We start from the raw sequence: 18,711 nt of genomic DNA on the forward strand, positions 1-18,711 counted from the left end.
CACCGCATGGCATTGGTATGGCCGACATCATCCATGCCTCGCATTGCATAGCCTTGGTACGACTCATGGCATTCATGGATTTATCAGCATATTCCACATTACTCTGATACTGCATAACTACTACCTTGCACACACACTTACACCACCCTCTAAGTTTTCCATAAGCTTGTGCACGACCGTTGCGCACAGGTGACGTTGGAGCACAGCAGCGCTGAGGCAGGAGCGCTTTGTTGATCATCTTGGAGTTTTTTTTATCATCATTGTATTTCCCTTTATGCTCATTGTACTTTTAAAGTTTTTGATCATAGTGAAAATGTGATGGAGTTTTTAGTTGTTATTTGTGGGTTATGCTTATTATGAATCAAACTGATGTTGAAAATCCTCCTCATAACATCCCAGGATTGGAACATGGCGAATGGGCGCTGGGAGCCGAGAATGGGGTTCTACGGAAGCTGTCGACGCCGGATTCGGCGATCGGGAATTTTATGAGCCCAGTTTCCGAGTTTGGGGCGTGATAGTTATGCCTTTGGTTATGCTTATTACGAATCAAACTGATGTTGAAAATCCTCCTCGTAGCATCCCAGGATCGGAACTTGGCGAATGGGCGCTGGGAGCCGAGAATGGGGTACTACGGAGGCTGTCGGCACTGGATTCGGCAATCGAAAATTTTGTGAGCCCGGTTTCTGAGTTTGGAGCATGACACGGATAGTTGAAATTTGAAAGAAGTTCTCTTCCCCTGAACTAAGAAAGTTCTTTTATTGTAGAAATTGTTGAACAGTAAAAAAATACAGCGGTAGTGTCGCGAGCACCTTTTTTCCTTTTAGAAAGGGAGGTCACCTTTGTCGAGTTCGGTCAGTCGACATACTCTTGGTCGAAGGACTTCTTAAGTCCTCAAGAGTAGTAAATCTTTAAGTGGTTAGCATTCCATAAGCGAGGTAAGAGCTCCACATGTCTTCTAGTTGACAGGTCCCTTAGTATTTGATGTCGAGGTTAAAGTTGGCTGATGTACCTTATTACCGATCATGGTTAATTAGTTCAGCTCGGTCATCAAGTTTCCTTGCTCATCTCGGCTTCTTTCACCTTCTCCGGCTTGGTGTTCAAGGGAGTGTACGGATGGAAGTGACTTTCTGGATGTCGGTTGGTATGCTGGTAGGGCTGGGCACCCTGCTCAACTGATGATTCAGAAAGAGCTGAGATGGCTGCAGTAGGTGATTCAGGAAGAGTTGGGATGGCTGCAGTAGATGATTCAGGAAGAGCTAGGATGACTGCAGTAGATGATTCAGGAAGAGCTGGGATGGTTGCAGCAATGACAGCTAGAGCTTTTTTCTTTCCTTTCGCCATTGTGGTTTTCTAGTAAAGCAGGAATAGCTTTGATGTCGTTCCCACAGACGGCGCTAAACTATTGATGCAAAAATCTGGTTAACCTCCCCTAGACCTTCGTGTACCTGCATAAGGAACGAACAAAGGAGACCCTGGCTAGTATAGGGGACCCTCTGATGCCTAAGTCAGGTAGGGAATCTGGGTCTAGTTGAGTAAGGGGTTTTAGGCTAGAGATTGTGCACGCCTTTCACCATTAGAAATGCTCCTATTTATAATTGAGGAGAGGTGGTGATGTAGAGGAGATCTCCCTATTTAGTAGGTGTATATTGTAGAGGGATTCGAATCTCAGACGCATGGGGGAAATCTCCCGAGATCCTTGGCGAAGATCTCGGGAACCCGAGCGTGTCGTGAATATCCTCCGAGATCTTTGGAGAAGATCTTGGACGGATCTCTCTTAGATAAGATCTAATTATTTAGAATCAACGAAGATGTGCAGTACGAGGCCGAGGTAGTCTTGGGTGACCTAACTTGGGGATAGTATGTCGACCTGACCTGGGGGTAATATGCCAACCTGACCTAGGGATAGTATGCCGACCTAGATTCTCTGGCGAGCCTTGACTCTTCTCTCAATGCCATGTAGATTGTTGACTTGCCCTCATGTTTCGCGTTAGGGTAGTGAGGTCGAGCTCCTTTTCTTATTAAAATTCGGATGACATATGTTATGGGGGGTCGAGCTCAAGAGTCCGACCTAGATACTCGGATGAGCTTCGATCCTCCCCTTATCATTGGGTGGATGACCAACTTGTCGACCTGCCTCAAGAGTCCGAGGTGGTCTTGGCCGACCTGGATACTCGGATGAGCTTTGAGCCTACCCTTATCATTGGGTAGATGGTTGACCTGCCGACCTGCCAACATGCCGACTTGCCAACCTGCCGACCTTCCTTCATATGTAATAGGTGACCGACCTCTCTTCCTTGGCCATTGAGGAGCTCATTGGTCATGACCAACGTTGGCCGATCTCATGTCCTGCAAAGATGTCCGAACTGACCTCTTCTCTTTAGCTAGTCCATTTTTACCCATAACAATAACTACACTAACACATATAATATATACATCAAAGTGGGCCCCACAATATATATAGCGCATACACTACAAGTATGAATTGGGCATTAGGCTAATGCGGGGCCTGATATCCAAGATTGAGCCTAATGCCCAATTCCTTCTTCTCATTCATCGAGGTCACCACCATCACCTTCGAATTCAAACACCACAACTACCACTATCACCACCGAAAAATATAATAAAAAATACTTGAATATTGTCCTAATTTGGAGAGAGAGAGAGAGAGAGAGAGAGAGAGGTGTGAATCCCCTTTTATAATTAGAATATGACCGCTGTGGAGTAAATCCCTCAAATCAAACCCATGATTGGAAAGGATTTCAAATAGGAGAGAAGAAGGAAGAAATTGCAATAACCTCAAAATGAAAACCACCATTTCTGCTTCTTCTTTTTTTCTCTTATTAAATATATATATTTTTTAATAACCCTTGCTGACATGACTGATTGGCAATGTCGACCTATTATAAATCAAGGCACGGGGATTTCCTGCATTGTTTACTATGATGTGGCACACCTAATGAGTAGATGGGGCTAATTTTTGCACTAAATGATCCTCATTATGTTTTCAACCTTCTTGGATTTCGCATTAACTTAATTGGCTGGAAGTTATCTGTTGGATGGAGCATAGCTTGGGTTTCCTTAGGGCCTGTTTGGATGCCCGTAAGTTGGGTAAATGGGAAGTGACAGGGAAGTTACCTGCAGGTGGTGTTTGGGGAAGAAAATTCACCCGTAAGTTACTTATGTGGAGGCATGTTTGCCTGTGCACATGCGCATATGCACACATGTGTTATAGGCCTCTAATCCGAACGGTCCATGTGATGCAGAATCCCATGAAACCTCCATGGACCAATTTTCACCCTGATTTAAAACTCTGATGGGCCATATCAAAAAGAGATGCAAATCAAGGGAGTAAACTATTTTCTTTTGCCATGGCCCACCAAAGTTTTGGATCAAAGTACAAGTTAGGCCGCAAGGGTTTCATGGGGTGCTGCATCACGTGGACGGATTGGATAAACCGCACACATTTACAATGGGCTCAAATGAGTTTACTCATTACAATAAAAGTGTAACCAGTAACTCAATACGCAATCTAATTTCGTTACTGGCTTACACTTTAGTGGGTGTTACCCCTGTCGTGGGGCCCACCTTGATGATGTGTTATATACCCACTCCGTCCATCCACTTCTCCAACTCATTTTAGGAGATGGTCCCAAAAATTAAGCAAATCCAAATCTCATGTGGACCCCACCCCAGCAAACAATTGTGACTAGTTTAATGGAGCCATGGTTTGTTTGCTGTTTCTAATGGTGTAGTCCACTTGAGATTTGTCTTTGCTTAAATTTTGGGATTTCATCCTAAAATAAGGTGGAAAAACATATGGCTGGCCCAGATATGCAAAAAAAATATATTAAGGTGGGCCGCACATGGATTCTTTCAGTAACTTTCAGTTGAAAAATATAATATTATTCTTGTTCATACTCATGCACGTTCGCATGCAATTTTCTATTATACACATTCATATTGTATATAGACATCCCATTCACCCTACAACATGGTTGTTTCGACATAGAAACGAAAGTATTATGATAGGGGAATTATCATTCAATAATAAAAAAGAATAGGGGAGAACGTTCATCATCGAGTATATTTTATTGATTATAGAGTTCATTTACATCCTCATATATCCATTGATTCTAATATAAAATATGAAGCATTAAGTAAAGAATATATAGAACAGTCTAGATGATGATTTTGACAGCATTTTGGCCTACGATGCACTTATTTCAACAAGAGAAGTGTTGTGCGGGTCTGAGAATCCTTCATTCTTCCTTTAATTTATCCAGAATGACAATCCTTGTAGAAGAATTATTGAATTCTATTGGGAATTGCAGGACATCTAAAAATCTAGCAGCATGCAGGTGTTGTACATTGATGGCGCGCAACAGAGCCCTGTTGCGCGGTCGGGCGTAACAGGCCTTCAGCCTCCTCTTCTTTCTTCCTCTCCTTCTCAGAATACCTTGCAAAGGTATTTGGAAGACTTTCTTTGAGAGCCTCCCTGCTTGCTAGTCTATTAAATGAAGGGGTGAAGGCGTATTTATAGGCATTCGCACATGTGAAGTCTCGAATCTTGTGTCATATGGCCCACTGTGTGCAATAGAACATTGTGTGTATGCATAGTGAATCATAGTCCCTCATCATGTTGCGTGGACCCATGCAATAGGCGTCTGTTGCGCGGTCGCACGTAACATATCTTCTCCAGCCTTGTCATTTGATCTTCTCCTTTTTCTGCTTGATTTTTCTCACTTTCGTAACCTCTTCTCTATTATTTTTATTGTTCCAACAATGGCTTTTGTCATTTCCATTCTTTTCTTCTTCTTTTTTTCAATTTAAAGTAGGAGTTACCCAGCTCTAGAAAAAATATGTGCAACATGTGATAACAAACACAGACCATCTATTTGTCAATAAGTACCATGAAATATGGCCCACGTGTACAATATGGAAACTCGGTGAATAAGCTTTCATGAACGGTCATGATGGACATACACAATAATTGTATGGGAACTGATCAACCTATGAATATATGAGAACTATCCATCAACATTATCTATGTGGACTATCAATTAGGTCTAATGCATTCTACATACGCTGCCTTGAGATCCAATGATCTAAACTGTCCAACAAATCTAATTGCACCTATTTGGAAGGTATCCATATACTTAGCATATTAGATAATAAAGACTAAATAATTATTTAGATTGCTCATACTTTTATTACTTGATGAAATTGTGCAAGTTTATTTGGCTTTTATATTTCTTGACTTAATAATTCCTTAATTTTTATATTTATTTGTGAAATGGATTTGGATTCAGAGATTGTTGTTCATATAATGTCTACAATAACTATGGCTTGTGCATTAATGACTAATTGGCTTGATAAAAACAATATGTTAGAATAATCGCAACAGCATCAACGAAATTGGACAGATACATAAGCTGCGAATGCAATTATTAATAGACTAGGGCTAACGTGCTTCAACTACATTCGTATGCACAATGATGCGTTCTTTCACCTTCACGACATGATACAAGAAAAGAATAACATGCAAGACACATTTGGTGTATCATTAGAAGAAGAGTTAGTAATTTTTCTTCATATAATTAGCCACAATACTAAGAACCGTGTTATGCAACATCAAATTTGGAGAAACAATTAGTCGTCACTTCAACAAAATATTTAATGCAATTGTACTTCTACAAGCGATATTATAAAACCACCTAAAAATGGTGTACCGCCCGAAATAATGAATAGTACAAGGTTTTTCCTGTACTTTAAGGATTATGTTGGAGCCATAGAATGTTGACATATTCCAACGATAATCAATATAAAGGAGGCATAATCGAAAGAGATTTATTTTCCAAAATATGTTAGTAAGTTGCTCTTTTGATTTAACATTTCAATATGTACTAGCATGGTGGGAATGATCAGCATCAAATTCACGAATACTAACAGACACTCTTAACCGACAATACAAATTGATTGTCCCAACAGGTACTAATCTAAGTAGACCTATAGATATGTATTTATTCATTAATAAGTAGATTAAAGTTAAATGACACTCAAGCTGTGTTTTTTATAGGCAATTATTACTTAATAGATGCTAGTTTTGCGAATACACCTAATTTTTTAGTACCATTCTGTGGAGTTCAGTATCATCTAAAAGAATTTAGGCAAGGTTGTCAACGTAGGACACAGGAAGAGTTTTTAAATCTTCGTCATGCTATAGAATGCGCTTTTGGAGTATTAAAGGCACGATTTCCCATATTGAAGACTACTTCAAGTTATCATTTAAATATACAAGTCAATATAATCGCTGCATGTTGTATCCTACATAATCATATTATCAATGAGAAATGTGATCAAAAACCTGATTTCGATAATAACAATGATATTGGTGATGTCGAAGATGAAAGTGAGATGCATGAAGATGAAGGTAATGAGAGAGAAATCGAAAGTAGTGAGGAGGAGAATAAATGTAACTTCCAAAATGAATCTGCGGCTGCTAGAAGGGAAAAACAAAGATGGATGGAATTTCAACTTGAACTTTATCATCTATGTGGGAATCATATAAGTCAGAACAGAACATTAAATAGTTATTTAAAAAATAAAAAATAAATTAGAATGTAGATGCTAATAGAAAGATTATTGCTTAACTTATGAATGCACTATTTTATTATTGCAATTTAGATAATATTTCTACATCTATTTGCAATTACTTTTAATATATCTTATGTGACTTTACAAATTTATAATATTTAAATGTACAATGCTTTAAGGTATATCACACAATACGAGGGCAAACAACAGGGATCGAAAGGCACAAATTAACTAGACATCATACATGGATGAATGTATGGAAAATACCTTAGTTGAGGAAGTATCGTTGGAAAAAAAATCTAATAACACTTTTAGAGAAGCTAGCATGAATAAAGTAGCAAAAATAGTAGTAGAGACATTTTCTATGTAAGTGGATGGTGAAAAGTGCAGGAATCAGTTACAAACGCTTAAAAAGAAATATAACTTGACAAAGCTTGCACTTAGCAAAAGTGGCTTCGGTTGGGATGAAGAAAGGAAATGTGTTACTGCTGAGCCAGACGTTTGGGATGAATTCATCAAGGTGAAGTTCATTCAAAACTTGAAGTCATTCATGTATATAGTGAAAATTAACTAAATTCCATTTGTTTTATAGGCAAAACCTAAAGTTGTTCATATCAGAAACAAGTCATTCCCACAGCTAGCTCAGTTTGATATAATATGTGGGGACAATTCTACTACCGAGAATGCAGCACGAACTACGGCCAATCTTGAGAAAGAAGTCCTCCATTCATCTCATTACATGGATGACATCCCATTGTCCACATACCCATCTGGATCATATACACCATTTGCACCACCCGATAATATATATTCCGACGAAACACAACATCAATATCAATATGACGAATGAAGTAGTCCAAGGAATGTGAGAACCTCTGCTCCAGGGGCACCAAAGAAAAAGAAGAAGAAGAATGCCTCTATTGCATCAACTGTTATTGAAAAGTTTGAAAGCATTCAGTAAACAATAGATGAATATGTTTCATTCAAAACTAAAATAATAGGAATATCGTGGGACGAGTTGGAGAATATAATAACCATTGATTCTGATATGATGTATAGGGCCTACACATTCTTTGTGGAAAGACTGCATATTTCTTATACGTTCCTTAATCACGTAAGTCCTATTCAAATGAATGAATGGTTGGAGAGGGTGATTCTCAAGTGAAAAGTTTTAAATTTATTTTATATAATTAAAGAAGACAATGGTAATGTAATTTAATTATTATATTTGCTATTAATGTTTCTAAGTTTCTTCCCAATGCTTAAACTGAGTTATTGCCCCATATTATATATATTTTGAATTTGTGGATCCACTTTTATGGCCCACTTGATGATTGGTTTGACTTAAAAATTAGCTCAAATATTCATCTTCATGAGCTTAACAAAATGGCATATTTAATCCTATACTTTTTTTTTTTTAATATGATCATAACGTTTTAGAACAATTCCCTAATCCATTCTTTGCTCGATGTGAATATACAACTTTCTACCCGTAAGTAATTTACACGTTATCCAAATAGAAAAATTAATTTACTTGTAAGTAACTTATAGCTTACATCCAGACAAATTACCTGTAAGTTTTACATGTAAGTGGCTTACGTACAAGTCACTTACAACTTAAAAGAACTAACCAGCATCCAAACAAGCCCTCAGAGAAAGGCTTATTGAATAACTCGGACACTCGTCACCAAGTGGTTGCTTTATCGGGTTTCCTTGAAAATGAAATTTTTTTAAATTTTAAGCTAAAATTCGAAAGTTTTTAGTTTTCCTGTAGGAAAAACTCCGCATGAGTTTTTTTCTAATGCAGAGTTTTTCGTGCAGGCCCACGAGATTTTTATAGACTTCTTCTTCGTTTTTAGGTCCAAACGACCGTTACGAATCAAAAGGCCCGAAATGCACATACCACTTAGAAATCACCGACTTGGCTATCCAAGTAAGTGATTGCAACCGCAGCGTGTAGAGCTGCTCCTACTGGAAGAGCATTGTCGTCAAGGTAGAAGTAGGGAGAGTGCAGGGGCGGGATCGTCTCTGACGTCTTGTTATTTATCCCCACAGAAAACATAACACTCGGCATCTTATTCGAGTAGAAGCCGAAGTCTTCAGCTCCCATGGTCATCGGGCTCAAATGCACCTTGTTTTCTCCAACTAGTTCCTCTCCCACCTGCTTTGTATGCTCGTATAATGCTTCGTCATTTACCGTCGCCGGGTACGGTCTCAGTTTCTTCTCCATGAAGTCCACTGTCGCTGAACAACGGTGCACCGCCGACTGCGTCTCTATGACCTATCAACAGTGAGGAGTGACAAGCAGGGCCCACACGTACGTGAGAGATGGACGGGATTCTTCGCCACTGCGAATAGAACCAGCATGAGCATGATGTGGGCCACTCTCAGGTGGATCACACGTGTGCACTGGATATGAACCATTAGGCATATTGTTCTAGTGGTACATTTTTTTCTCATATATCTGTATGTTTATATTGGGGACCCATCTGATGAGTGACCCAGATCTCACACACACTTATGCCAATGTGTCATACCTGCAGTCCAACTCAGCTGGACCCCACCGTGATGTTTTGAGGACATCCATCCCGTTCATCAGATGTGTCATCTCAGACAACCTCCAGGGCCCCAAAATCACGCTGATCCAAAATTCCGGTGGACCACAGCAAAGGAATAATGTGGGAGTGGATGCCCGCCCTTATTTTCAGTGGGGCCCACCGGAGTTGTAAAACCTCTTGAACATTGCCCTGACCTTTCATCCAAGCCAGAAATGATGGCACATCCGCAAAAAAGTATCTGCTGCTCTATGAGGTTATGGAAGTTAATTTACAGCCATTCCAATTCCGAATGGCTGTGGATCGAGATTTCTGGATTTCCCAAACATAGTCCAATGCCAATTTCATTCATGTCCAAATGCAGCCTTGGTACCTCGTGTATCTTCACCAAACAAGGTACATTTGTAGTGGGCAGATGTGGGCCCACTTGATGCAAGAAGAAATCCAACCCATCCATTAGGTGTGTGATCAGTACATATTTCACAGAGAGGGAGAAAATCGGGCTAATCCGTGAATTAGGTGGGCTACAACATGGGATACAAGTTGGGATGAGGGAACAACCACCTTCCATTTGTGGGGAGGACCCACCACACCATGTTGTGTATGTGGAATCTAGGCCTCTCCAATCCTTCATCTATCCCGGATGAAGGGTCAGACCCAAACTCAAACTACTTCGAATTCAGGCAGGCGTCCTCTCTCATATTGCTCTCAGTGTTGTGGCCCACCTGAAAGCTGGATCGGCCTGACTTTTTTGGCACCGTGAGATAATATGAGGTAATCTGTCACATGAGCGGTTTGGATGATGTATGTACTGTCAGATGGAGCCACTAGAGCCTGACTCTATTACGTTACTCTAGCATGGAGTCTATATAAGACCACAGATGACAAGCAGCTCCATGGTTCAGTGATCAAGGCCGTTGCTTTGATTGGCCCAGACTATGATGGACTGTGATGAAGTCACCAGTGATCCATCCAACCTTTCTCTTCCCATAGGGACATGCATGGAATTTTCGTTTACATTTTATTACTAAAATTCCATTTGAAGGCCACTCATGAAACCATTCATATTGGCCCACCAGGGAGATTTTGGGACCAGGGTCCCATCCTCATTGGGGTCCATGGTCTGGATCAGTGGACACTGTGCTCAAATGACCTTAGTTGCATGTGAATCTTACCTCTCTGATCCTTTGGATCAAGTAAGAGAGACCATCAGTTGTCATGCTCCTGAAAGTTCCTCCAAATTTCACAGACTCTGGGATTGCATTGTGTGCTTCTCCACCCTTAACAAATCCAACTGAGACTACCTGTGGTTGAGACTGCACACGTGTCAGCAGCGGTTATGGCGGTCCACTGCTACAATTTTCGGGTCTGTTTGGTTACTGGAAACCATGGTTTTTCAACATGTATACTCCCAAACATTCCTATATTGAGAGACCAAACAGTCATTGTACATTGAGGCCGTATCTAGTACAAATGAGTCAACACTAAGCTTAACATAAAGATGCTTAACATAAAGACCAATTTGTGGGGATGTTCTTGATGTTTTCATGACATCTGATCCATTCATCATTTGTGCCCCCTTTATTTTTCCTTGTTTCCCAAAAATTAGGCTGATCCATAACTCATTTGAACCACACTAGATGGAACAGTTGGGATGGAGGGGCCGGCCATTAAAAACCTTCCAGATTGTATGGGGGCCCACGTTGTTTTGTATATTCCATCTAATCCATTTAAAAAGATGCATCTGAAAATGATCGATGGACACCCAAACAAATCGGGCCATCCTAAAACTTGGGTGGCCGCAACATGTGATTTTAAAGGTTATAGAAATGACTTGTGTCGCCTACCTGAGTTTTGGATTGATCTGACTTTTCATGAAACAAGGCGAATAGGAGAGGAAGCACATGATGGACGGATTGGATGTCATTAAAACAACATGATGTGTGACCTCACACATCAATTTGCATGTTTAGCTTAGCACAAACACATTTGTATTGGATCCATGCAGTACTGAATCACCATTTCCGCCTGATACCGCAAATTTTAATTTTCAGGAAGAAATAGCAAGGAATTCTTTCTCTGTCAACAGAAAATATCTTAATGCGCAATATCATGAAATTTCATAATATTTCAGTCTAAAGTCAATGCAAATTTTCATGATATTTCATGAAATTTAGTACAACCAAACACACCTTTAACCATCTTAGAATATTTTGGCTAAGATTTTACTAGTTTAGTAACTATAACCAATGTTGTCAAAATCAATATTGTATCTCAAATCATAACAGTGGTTGAATCATATGGTAAATCGTAAGATTGTTTTATGGTTTTCTTAAAATTTTGAAAAAAATATAAATAAATTAGAAAAAATTAAAAACTCATCAATATCATCCTCTTATCATCACTATATATGCACAAGTAATACCATGTCATGATAATGTTAAAGGATTCTTATCTTTCCTTTATTTTGTCTTTTAAGATATTTTCCTTAGAAAATATACAAGGATCTTTTAATAATTTATGTTCTTGTTACCTTTCTTGAATATAGAATCATGTTGGAAAAGCGGTATTTAATTATGTAGACCAACAAAAAAAAAAAAAAAAAAAGATATTTTGATTTCTAACTATCATTCACAATGTATGTAAATCAAATGATCGTATCATAACCACCATAAGTCGTGCATCGATTTAGTGTTTCAACTAATTAAGAAGTAAGAAATCATTAAAAAAAAATCTATGATTTAACGTTAAAGAGAATATATATATATCATTAAATTTCTTATAAGGAATAAAATAAAATCATTTACTTTTCTTAATTATTCTTAAAGCCCCGACCAATTTAAAAACATAAACAGAAAGCCAATTGAAGCATAAAAGAGAAGAGAACAAGTGCAATTTGAATTGTAAATCATAGAATTCAAATAATAGAATCATAGGATTAACATAAAAAGGGATTCAAGGTGGGATTCAAATCGTAAATTGTAAATCACAGGATTTTGACAAGAGTAACTAGAACTTTAGTTGTATACGATATACGAAAATAAGTTAAGAATATAACAAAAGGAAAGAATAAAAAATGTTACTAAATTAGATATTGAAACCCTGTTACAAATTTCATTGACTTAGTTTACAACTAGTTCCAATTTGGACAGTCCAAATCATGGGATCAATGGTGGATGGAGCATTGCCTGAAAATTACACTTGTTGGGTGATCAGTGGTTGAAATAAGACGGTTAAGATGGTTAAAATCATCTGATCAATATCAATGTTTGGGCTCTGCATCCATCCATAATGGAGCCTACAAATTGGATGTTCTGAATTTTCATACATGTATTCCACACAAGCACACTTTTTTTTTTTTTTGGTACATACACAAACACAAACTAAGAGCTTGGTTGCACAGAATATCATGAAATGTCATGATATTTTACACCAAATTAGAATGATTGATCATTAGATATTATGAAATAATTTTATGATATTTGGTGAAACCACATGCACCCTAATAAATGAAATACACACACATTTATAAAAAAAAATTAAAAATTAAAAAAAGGTGTGTTTGGTTTCACCAAATATCATGAAATTTGCACCAAATTAACTAATTAGACTGATTAATTATGAAATTTCATGACATTTGATGCACCCAAATAAATGAAATCCACACACACACAATGGATGAGTTGTAACACATTGCAATCTAGGCCATAAAGTAATATAAGAAAGTTCAGGAGATCAGGGAAGAATCTTACTCTGCTGTCAAGAGGATCTGATTCTCGAGAAATAAGCTGCTGGAGGGCAAGGATTGCAAAGGATGTGGCGAGTACTGGATCTTTGCTTTTGTGTGGACTTGCTGCATGCCCACCTTTCCCTTGAATTGTGGCCACGAATCGTGCCGATGCAGCCATAATGGGACCTGGTCTTGAAGCAATAGCCCCAGTCTGCAAACCAGGATTAACATGTAGTCCGAAGATCGCCTGTACATTCTCAAACGCACCCTCTTGTAACATATGGTATGCGCCGGCATAACTCTCTTCCGCTGGTTGGAAAACGAGCTTGATGGTCCCCTTTAAAGCAAAAGAAGATGGTGATATAGAACAGGTGACAAACTTCATGGATGGCGAGGATTGAAAGAAATTGGGCTGAGAAACTTGATCATGAATATGTGGCAAAATTCAATCACTATATGGATACATCCAGATGGACCACAAAATGTGGATGGTGGTATATGTGTATTTGCATTCTGGGTGAGTAAGCGTTTCATCACGTCCTGAGAAATGCAGATGGGAGGATTCACTAGCTAGATGGACTGATTTCTTGAAAGGGTCCCAAAATGTAGATGTGATCAAAATGGCTCTAAGTTATTTCACTGCATTCTCAGGAGTTTCATGACGTCCAGAGAAATCCAGATGGGAGGATTCGCTAGATGGACCCATTTCTTGAAAGGGTCCCAAAATGTAGATGTGATGAAAATGGCTCTAAGTTGTTTCACTGAATTCTCATTTCAGGTCCCATCTACATTGTGGGATACATCCAAACAGGCATTAAGTTTCCTACTATAAAGCATCATCATTGTAGACTTGTCTGAGCTATTTGGTTCAGTTTCATGGATTTGAAACAGGAATTCTCTTGATTGTGTGATGGAATTCTCTTGATTCGAAACAGGAATTCTCTTGATTGTGTGATGGAATTTCAATGGCGGGCTTCAAACTATCAAGCATCCCTAGTGAATGTATACTGACATTAGAACTGTTTATGGGATTACCTTCAATTCATCCTTTCGACGGTGAAGCAACTTAGCCGCTCCGAGTAGCATTGTTACATGGGCATCATGACCACAGGCATGCATCTTACCGTCATGCTTGCTCTTATGCTCCCATTCCACCATTTCCTTCAAGACAACCATCATCATTACAAGGTATCAGACACAAATAAGTAAAGAGAATTCAAACTCTAGACTGAAGACAAGTACATGATATACTCGTGGCCCCCGTTTGGAATGGAGGAGAATCTCAACTATATATATTTGGTTTTTTAAATTTCCAACCAAAAGGATGTGAGCTGATGTTTTGATTTCTCAAAAATGTTCCAGCACGACTGATCAATTTCCTTTCATCACACATACAAACAGAACAGACGGTTAATCTTAGCACATTGGGTGGTGCAGCCCGCATACTTGATAAAAATTACATAAACAGAGTTTTAAAAACAAAACTATATTGATCTTATGACAATTCAAACAATTTTTTCAGCCAATGAACTAGGTAACTGATTTTCAGTAGAAAGAAGAAGCCTGTTTTATTTATTTTTCATTTTTATAAGAGGAATGATCTGGTTTATGTTTTATACGGGAGAACATTAGTTGGGCGGTTTACTAACCATCCTGTCATCATGATCAGATGGTGAAGATGAGAAGTACCCACCAGCAGAATCAAGTAAAATGGGATTTGGTTGAAGAACTGACAGGCTTTGATTACTGCTGAAATTACCAATTGAAGAAACTTTCAATCTTAAAACATCTCTTAGATTTCATTTGGGTGCACACGCATATCAAAATGCAAACATTAATTCAAAATTAATTAAGAGGCAGTTGTCAAACAACCATTTACTCTAAAAGCTTAAGCTCTCAGACCCCCCGTGGGAGAATAATATATTAGCGAAGCATATTTGCTGTTCTCAAGATTCGAACATAGGATCTTCCGCTCTGATACCATGTCAAACAACCTTTTATTCTAAAAGCTTAAGCTCTCAGAGTGTGGTGTATCAATTTATATCAAGGGACTTTATCACTTCAACAGGAGTAGCCCCCACGTCGTAGTTTTCTTTCAAGTCCAACTTGAAAGAAATACAGTTGCAATCCTAACATCTCATTGGTTGCATTTGGGGTGAGCAAGCAAATTGAATTGCAAATGTTCCTTTGTTGAGGGTGCAACTGGTTGCAACAAATACCATGAAATTTTCACCTAATTAGACTGATTAATCATGAAATCATGATATTTGGTGCAACCAAACACTCCCTAAATTAAGAGGGAGTGACGAAAGCTAATCATGTTTCCTCGCATTCAAACCAGGGAGGTCGTCCCCAAATCTCAGTTTTCTTTCAAGTCCACTTTGAAAGTAATGCACTTGCTATTTGGAGCATAGACAATGAATACAAAATGCTAACAAAGGACATCACAATTTGGTTATTAACACTTTACTAGACTAAATTGCAATTCAAGTTGATTGTACACCCAAACACAACCTTAGTCCATTGATTATGACAAATTGCAGTATTTCTCATCATCTACTTCTGAATTAGGAATGGTCCTGTTTGTAAAGTATATAGAGAAACCCAGTGCAACAATCATCTTCATTACCCACGATCGGCCCATATGCCCATCAATATGAACCATCTGATGATCCAAGGGCCACGACCTGAAAATCAGGCACTAGTCAAAATACTGCCTCTGTGGTACAAAAAAATTCAAAATAATTGGAAGTTTGGAATCGCCTGATTGGCGTAATCTTCGGCATGTGGCCCACCCAAACTAGACTACAGAAGTGGCTATGCACCAAGTTTTGGTGTAATCAAATTATGGGCACTGATAGACAAAAAGGTCCATTGATCAAGTCCTGTTTTTGAGGTATATAGGGAAATCCAGTGCAACAATCATCTCCATCACCAATTGGTGCATATGCCCATCAATTTGAACCATCTGATCAAATGTGGCTAAGAAACTAAAATTAGACACTAGTCAAAATCCCAATTGGATGGTTAGGATCATCCAATTTGCCTAATCTTCAGCTTGTGGCCCACCAACTAGGCTAAACACTAGGTAAGACACCAAGTTTTGGTGTAACAAAATTGCGGCCACTGGTAGACAAAAAAGGTACATTGATTAAAGATTTGGGACCACTTGATCTCTCTACCTTTCAAGCCATGGTCCCATCAAGGATTCAAGATGATTATACACCGAGCTCTAGTGTATATCTATCCACTCAATCATCCATGCTTTTCAAAAACCAACATACCTGCAAAGGAAGAGCATCCATGTCTGCCCTTAGAGAAAACCAAGGGTACCCGCTAGACCCAATCGAAGCGACGAGGCCCGTTTTTGCGAACGGCCATGAATACTCGATCCCAATCGAGTCGAGCTCGGATCGGATCAATTCGCTAGTCTTATACTCTTCGAAAGCAAGCTCTGGATGCTCATGGATTCTTCTTCTTATGCTCTTCATCCAGTCGAAGAAGTGGGGGTCCCGAGCCGATTCGAGGAGCTCCCGGGCGAGAATTCCGACTTGGGGGGATGAATTCCGGGAAGCCCATGAGAGGAGGAAGGTCGAGGACATGAGAGAGAAGAGAAGAAGAGAAGGAAACTCCATTGAAGAATCTTCAATGGCGCTGATGGAGTGGGAGACAAGTGCAGGCAGAGTTAATCAGACCATCTCTACAGCATTTGCGGCGCCGTACCTCGCCAGGTACCTAACTGGGTTACGTTAACTTGGGTAAAATACTTAACATGAATAAAATCCACGCCGTCCACCAGACTCAATAGAGAAATTTACGACTGTGGACCCCACCTTTTATCCAGTGGTTTTTTGGAAGCAATACAAACTTAGAATACGCACTTGGACCTGACGCTCCTCCAACCGAGAGTTGTACGAACGGCTCAAAATAGATCAAAGTTACATGGCCCCACAGCTATGTATTTATTATATCCACAACGTTCATCCATATTTCGAGATCATTTCGGAGCATTATCCAAAAAAAAAAAAAAAATCACATCCAAAGATCAACTGGACCACACCACAAACAGCAGTGGGAAAATTGATTTTCACCGTTAAAAATTTTGTAGGGCCCACCATGACATTTATTTTCCATCCAACTTATTCATAAGGTGACAAAGGCCTAGATGAAGAGGAAAAACAAATTTCATAATGATCCAAAATTTTGTAACCCCTAAAAGGATTTCAATGGTAGACGTTCAATTCCCCACTGCCTTTTACAGTGTGGTCCACTTGATAGTTAGATCTATCTTATTTTTCGTCTCAAGCTTTAATATAAGCTCGCCAAATAGATAGACGGTTTGGATATAACACAGACCTCATGATGGGACCTACAAAAGTAACATGGCCAAAAAAAAAAGCCACAAAGGACTGCGGCACTATTGCTGGTTTGGCGGCAGGTTCGGCGGCAGCGCCGCCGAACCGGCGGTAGTGCCGAGGCAATCTGACTTTTTTTTTGTTTTTTTTTTTTTAACATGGAGAACTTTTTCTCCCTTACATTTTTCTCTAGTACATAATTAAATAAATATGTATATATAAGTATATAAAAATATTTTTCTATCTTTCAATTCATTTCTTTGCCTATTTATTTAACAAGCATATCTCCTAAACTAGAATGATTTACTTAACGTATCACATATGATTTTGGGGTAGGAGAAGCTAATTAAGCCAACCAACCTAGTTATTTTCCAATATTCCATCAGGTCGATGGTCGAAAATCCATTTCATTCAGTTCGTAGTCAATTTCAATCACTTCGCGGTCAAACTGGAAATTCAGCGGAGTAAACATGAAATTAAGCGAAGAAAACATGAAATTGAGTGGGGAAAACTAGAAATTTAGCAGGTAAAACATGAAATTGAGCAGGGCAAACATGAAATTAGGGCTGAAAGTCAGGTCGGTTGGTTCGGGTTGGTGCTCAACCCTAACCCAACCCAAGATTCCTATACCTAAACCTTGACCTAACCCAACCCAATCTTGGGTTGGAAATTCTCAACCCAAGCCCAACTCAAGAGGGCTCGACGGATTGATTACGTTGGTCGAGTGTATACATGTTTATTTGGGAGAGAGAAATCCGACATATCTTGTTAGCTTAAGTCCTTGGAAATGACGTGGACAAATGGGACCCGACATCACTAGTGTACCTTCTACACATACAATCCACACTCAATTATAATTTATAAGTAACTAATATATTGATTGGGTTCGGGTTGGGTCAAGCAACCTAAGACCTCAACCCAAACCCAACCTAAGTTTTATCGGGTTGGTGTTTGTATAGCCCAAGCTTGAGATCGGACCTGATATATCCTGCCCGAGCCTAACCCAATGTCGGGTCGGTCACAGGTAGGTCGGGTTGAACCCGCCCAACTTTCAGTCATACATGAAATTAAGGGGGGCAAACTAGAAATTCAGAGGGGCAAACATGAATTTGAGTGGAGGAAACTATAAAATCAGTGGGGCAAACTAGAAAATCAGCGAGGCAAATTAGAAAATCAGCGGGGCAAACTAAAAAATCAGCGAGGCAAACTAGAAAATCAGCGGGGCAAACTATGAAATTAGCGGGGCAAACTAGAGGGCAAACTAGAAAATCAGTGGGGCAAACATGAAAATCAGCGGGGCAAACTAGAAAATCAGCGGGGCAAACTATGAAATCAACGAGGTAAACTAGAAAATCAGCGGAGCAAACTAGAAAATCAGCAAGGCAAATTAGAAAATCAATGGGGGAAACTAGAAAATCAGCGGGGCAAACTAGAAAATCAGCAGGGCAAACTAGAAAATCAGCGAGGCAAACTAGGA

At 39.2% G+C, this 18,711-nt stretch overlaps 2 protein-coding genes across 3 annotated transcripts; one reads left to right on the forward strand and one right to left on the reverse strand.

The window, feature by feature from the left end:
* Positions 1-4,352: 4,352 nt before the first annotated feature.
* LOC131234612 (uncharacterized) lies at positions 4,353-7,444 on the forward strand. The gene is made up of 3 exons (XM_058231544.1): positions 4,353-4,465; positions 6,985-7,114; positions 7,187-7,444. The coding sequence occupies exons 1-3, from the start codon at positions 4,353-4,355 to the stop codon at positions 7,442-7,444; spliced, it is 501 nt and encodes a 166-aa protein (XP_058087527.1).
* A 600-nt stretch (positions 7,445-8,044) lies between these two features.
* LOC131235209 (IAA-amino acid hydrolase ILR1-like 3) lies at positions 8,045-16,616 on the reverse strand. 2 transcript variants are annotated; one of them, XM_058232354.1, is made up of 5 exons: positions 16,164-16,615; positions 13,915-14,040; positions 12,902-13,216; positions 10,325-10,453; positions 8,045-8,875 (listed from the first exon to the last, which is right to left on the reverse strand). In XM_058232354.1, the coding sequence occupies exons 1-5, from the start codon at positions 16,512-16,514 to the stop codon at positions 8,501-8,503; spliced, it is 1,296 nt and encodes a 431-aa protein (XP_058088337.1). In that variant the 5' UTR covers positions 16,515-16,615; the 3' UTR covers positions 8,045-8,500. The 2 variants fall into 2 exon arrangements, with proteins under 2 accessions (XP_058088337.1, XP_058088338.1); XM_058232355.1 differs by having other exon boundaries at positions 8,642-8,942; positions 16,164-16,616.
* Between the last annotated feature and the right edge of the window lie 2,095 nt (positions 16,617-18,711).

Source organism: Magnolia sinica, chromosome 19 (assembly GCF_029962835.1).
Source record: "Magnolia sinica isolate HGM2019 chromosome 19, MsV1, whole genome shotgun sequence".
Classification (NCBI taxonomy): Eukaryota; Viridiplantae; Streptophyta; class Magnoliopsida; order Magnoliales; family Magnoliaceae; genus Magnolia; species Magnolia sinica.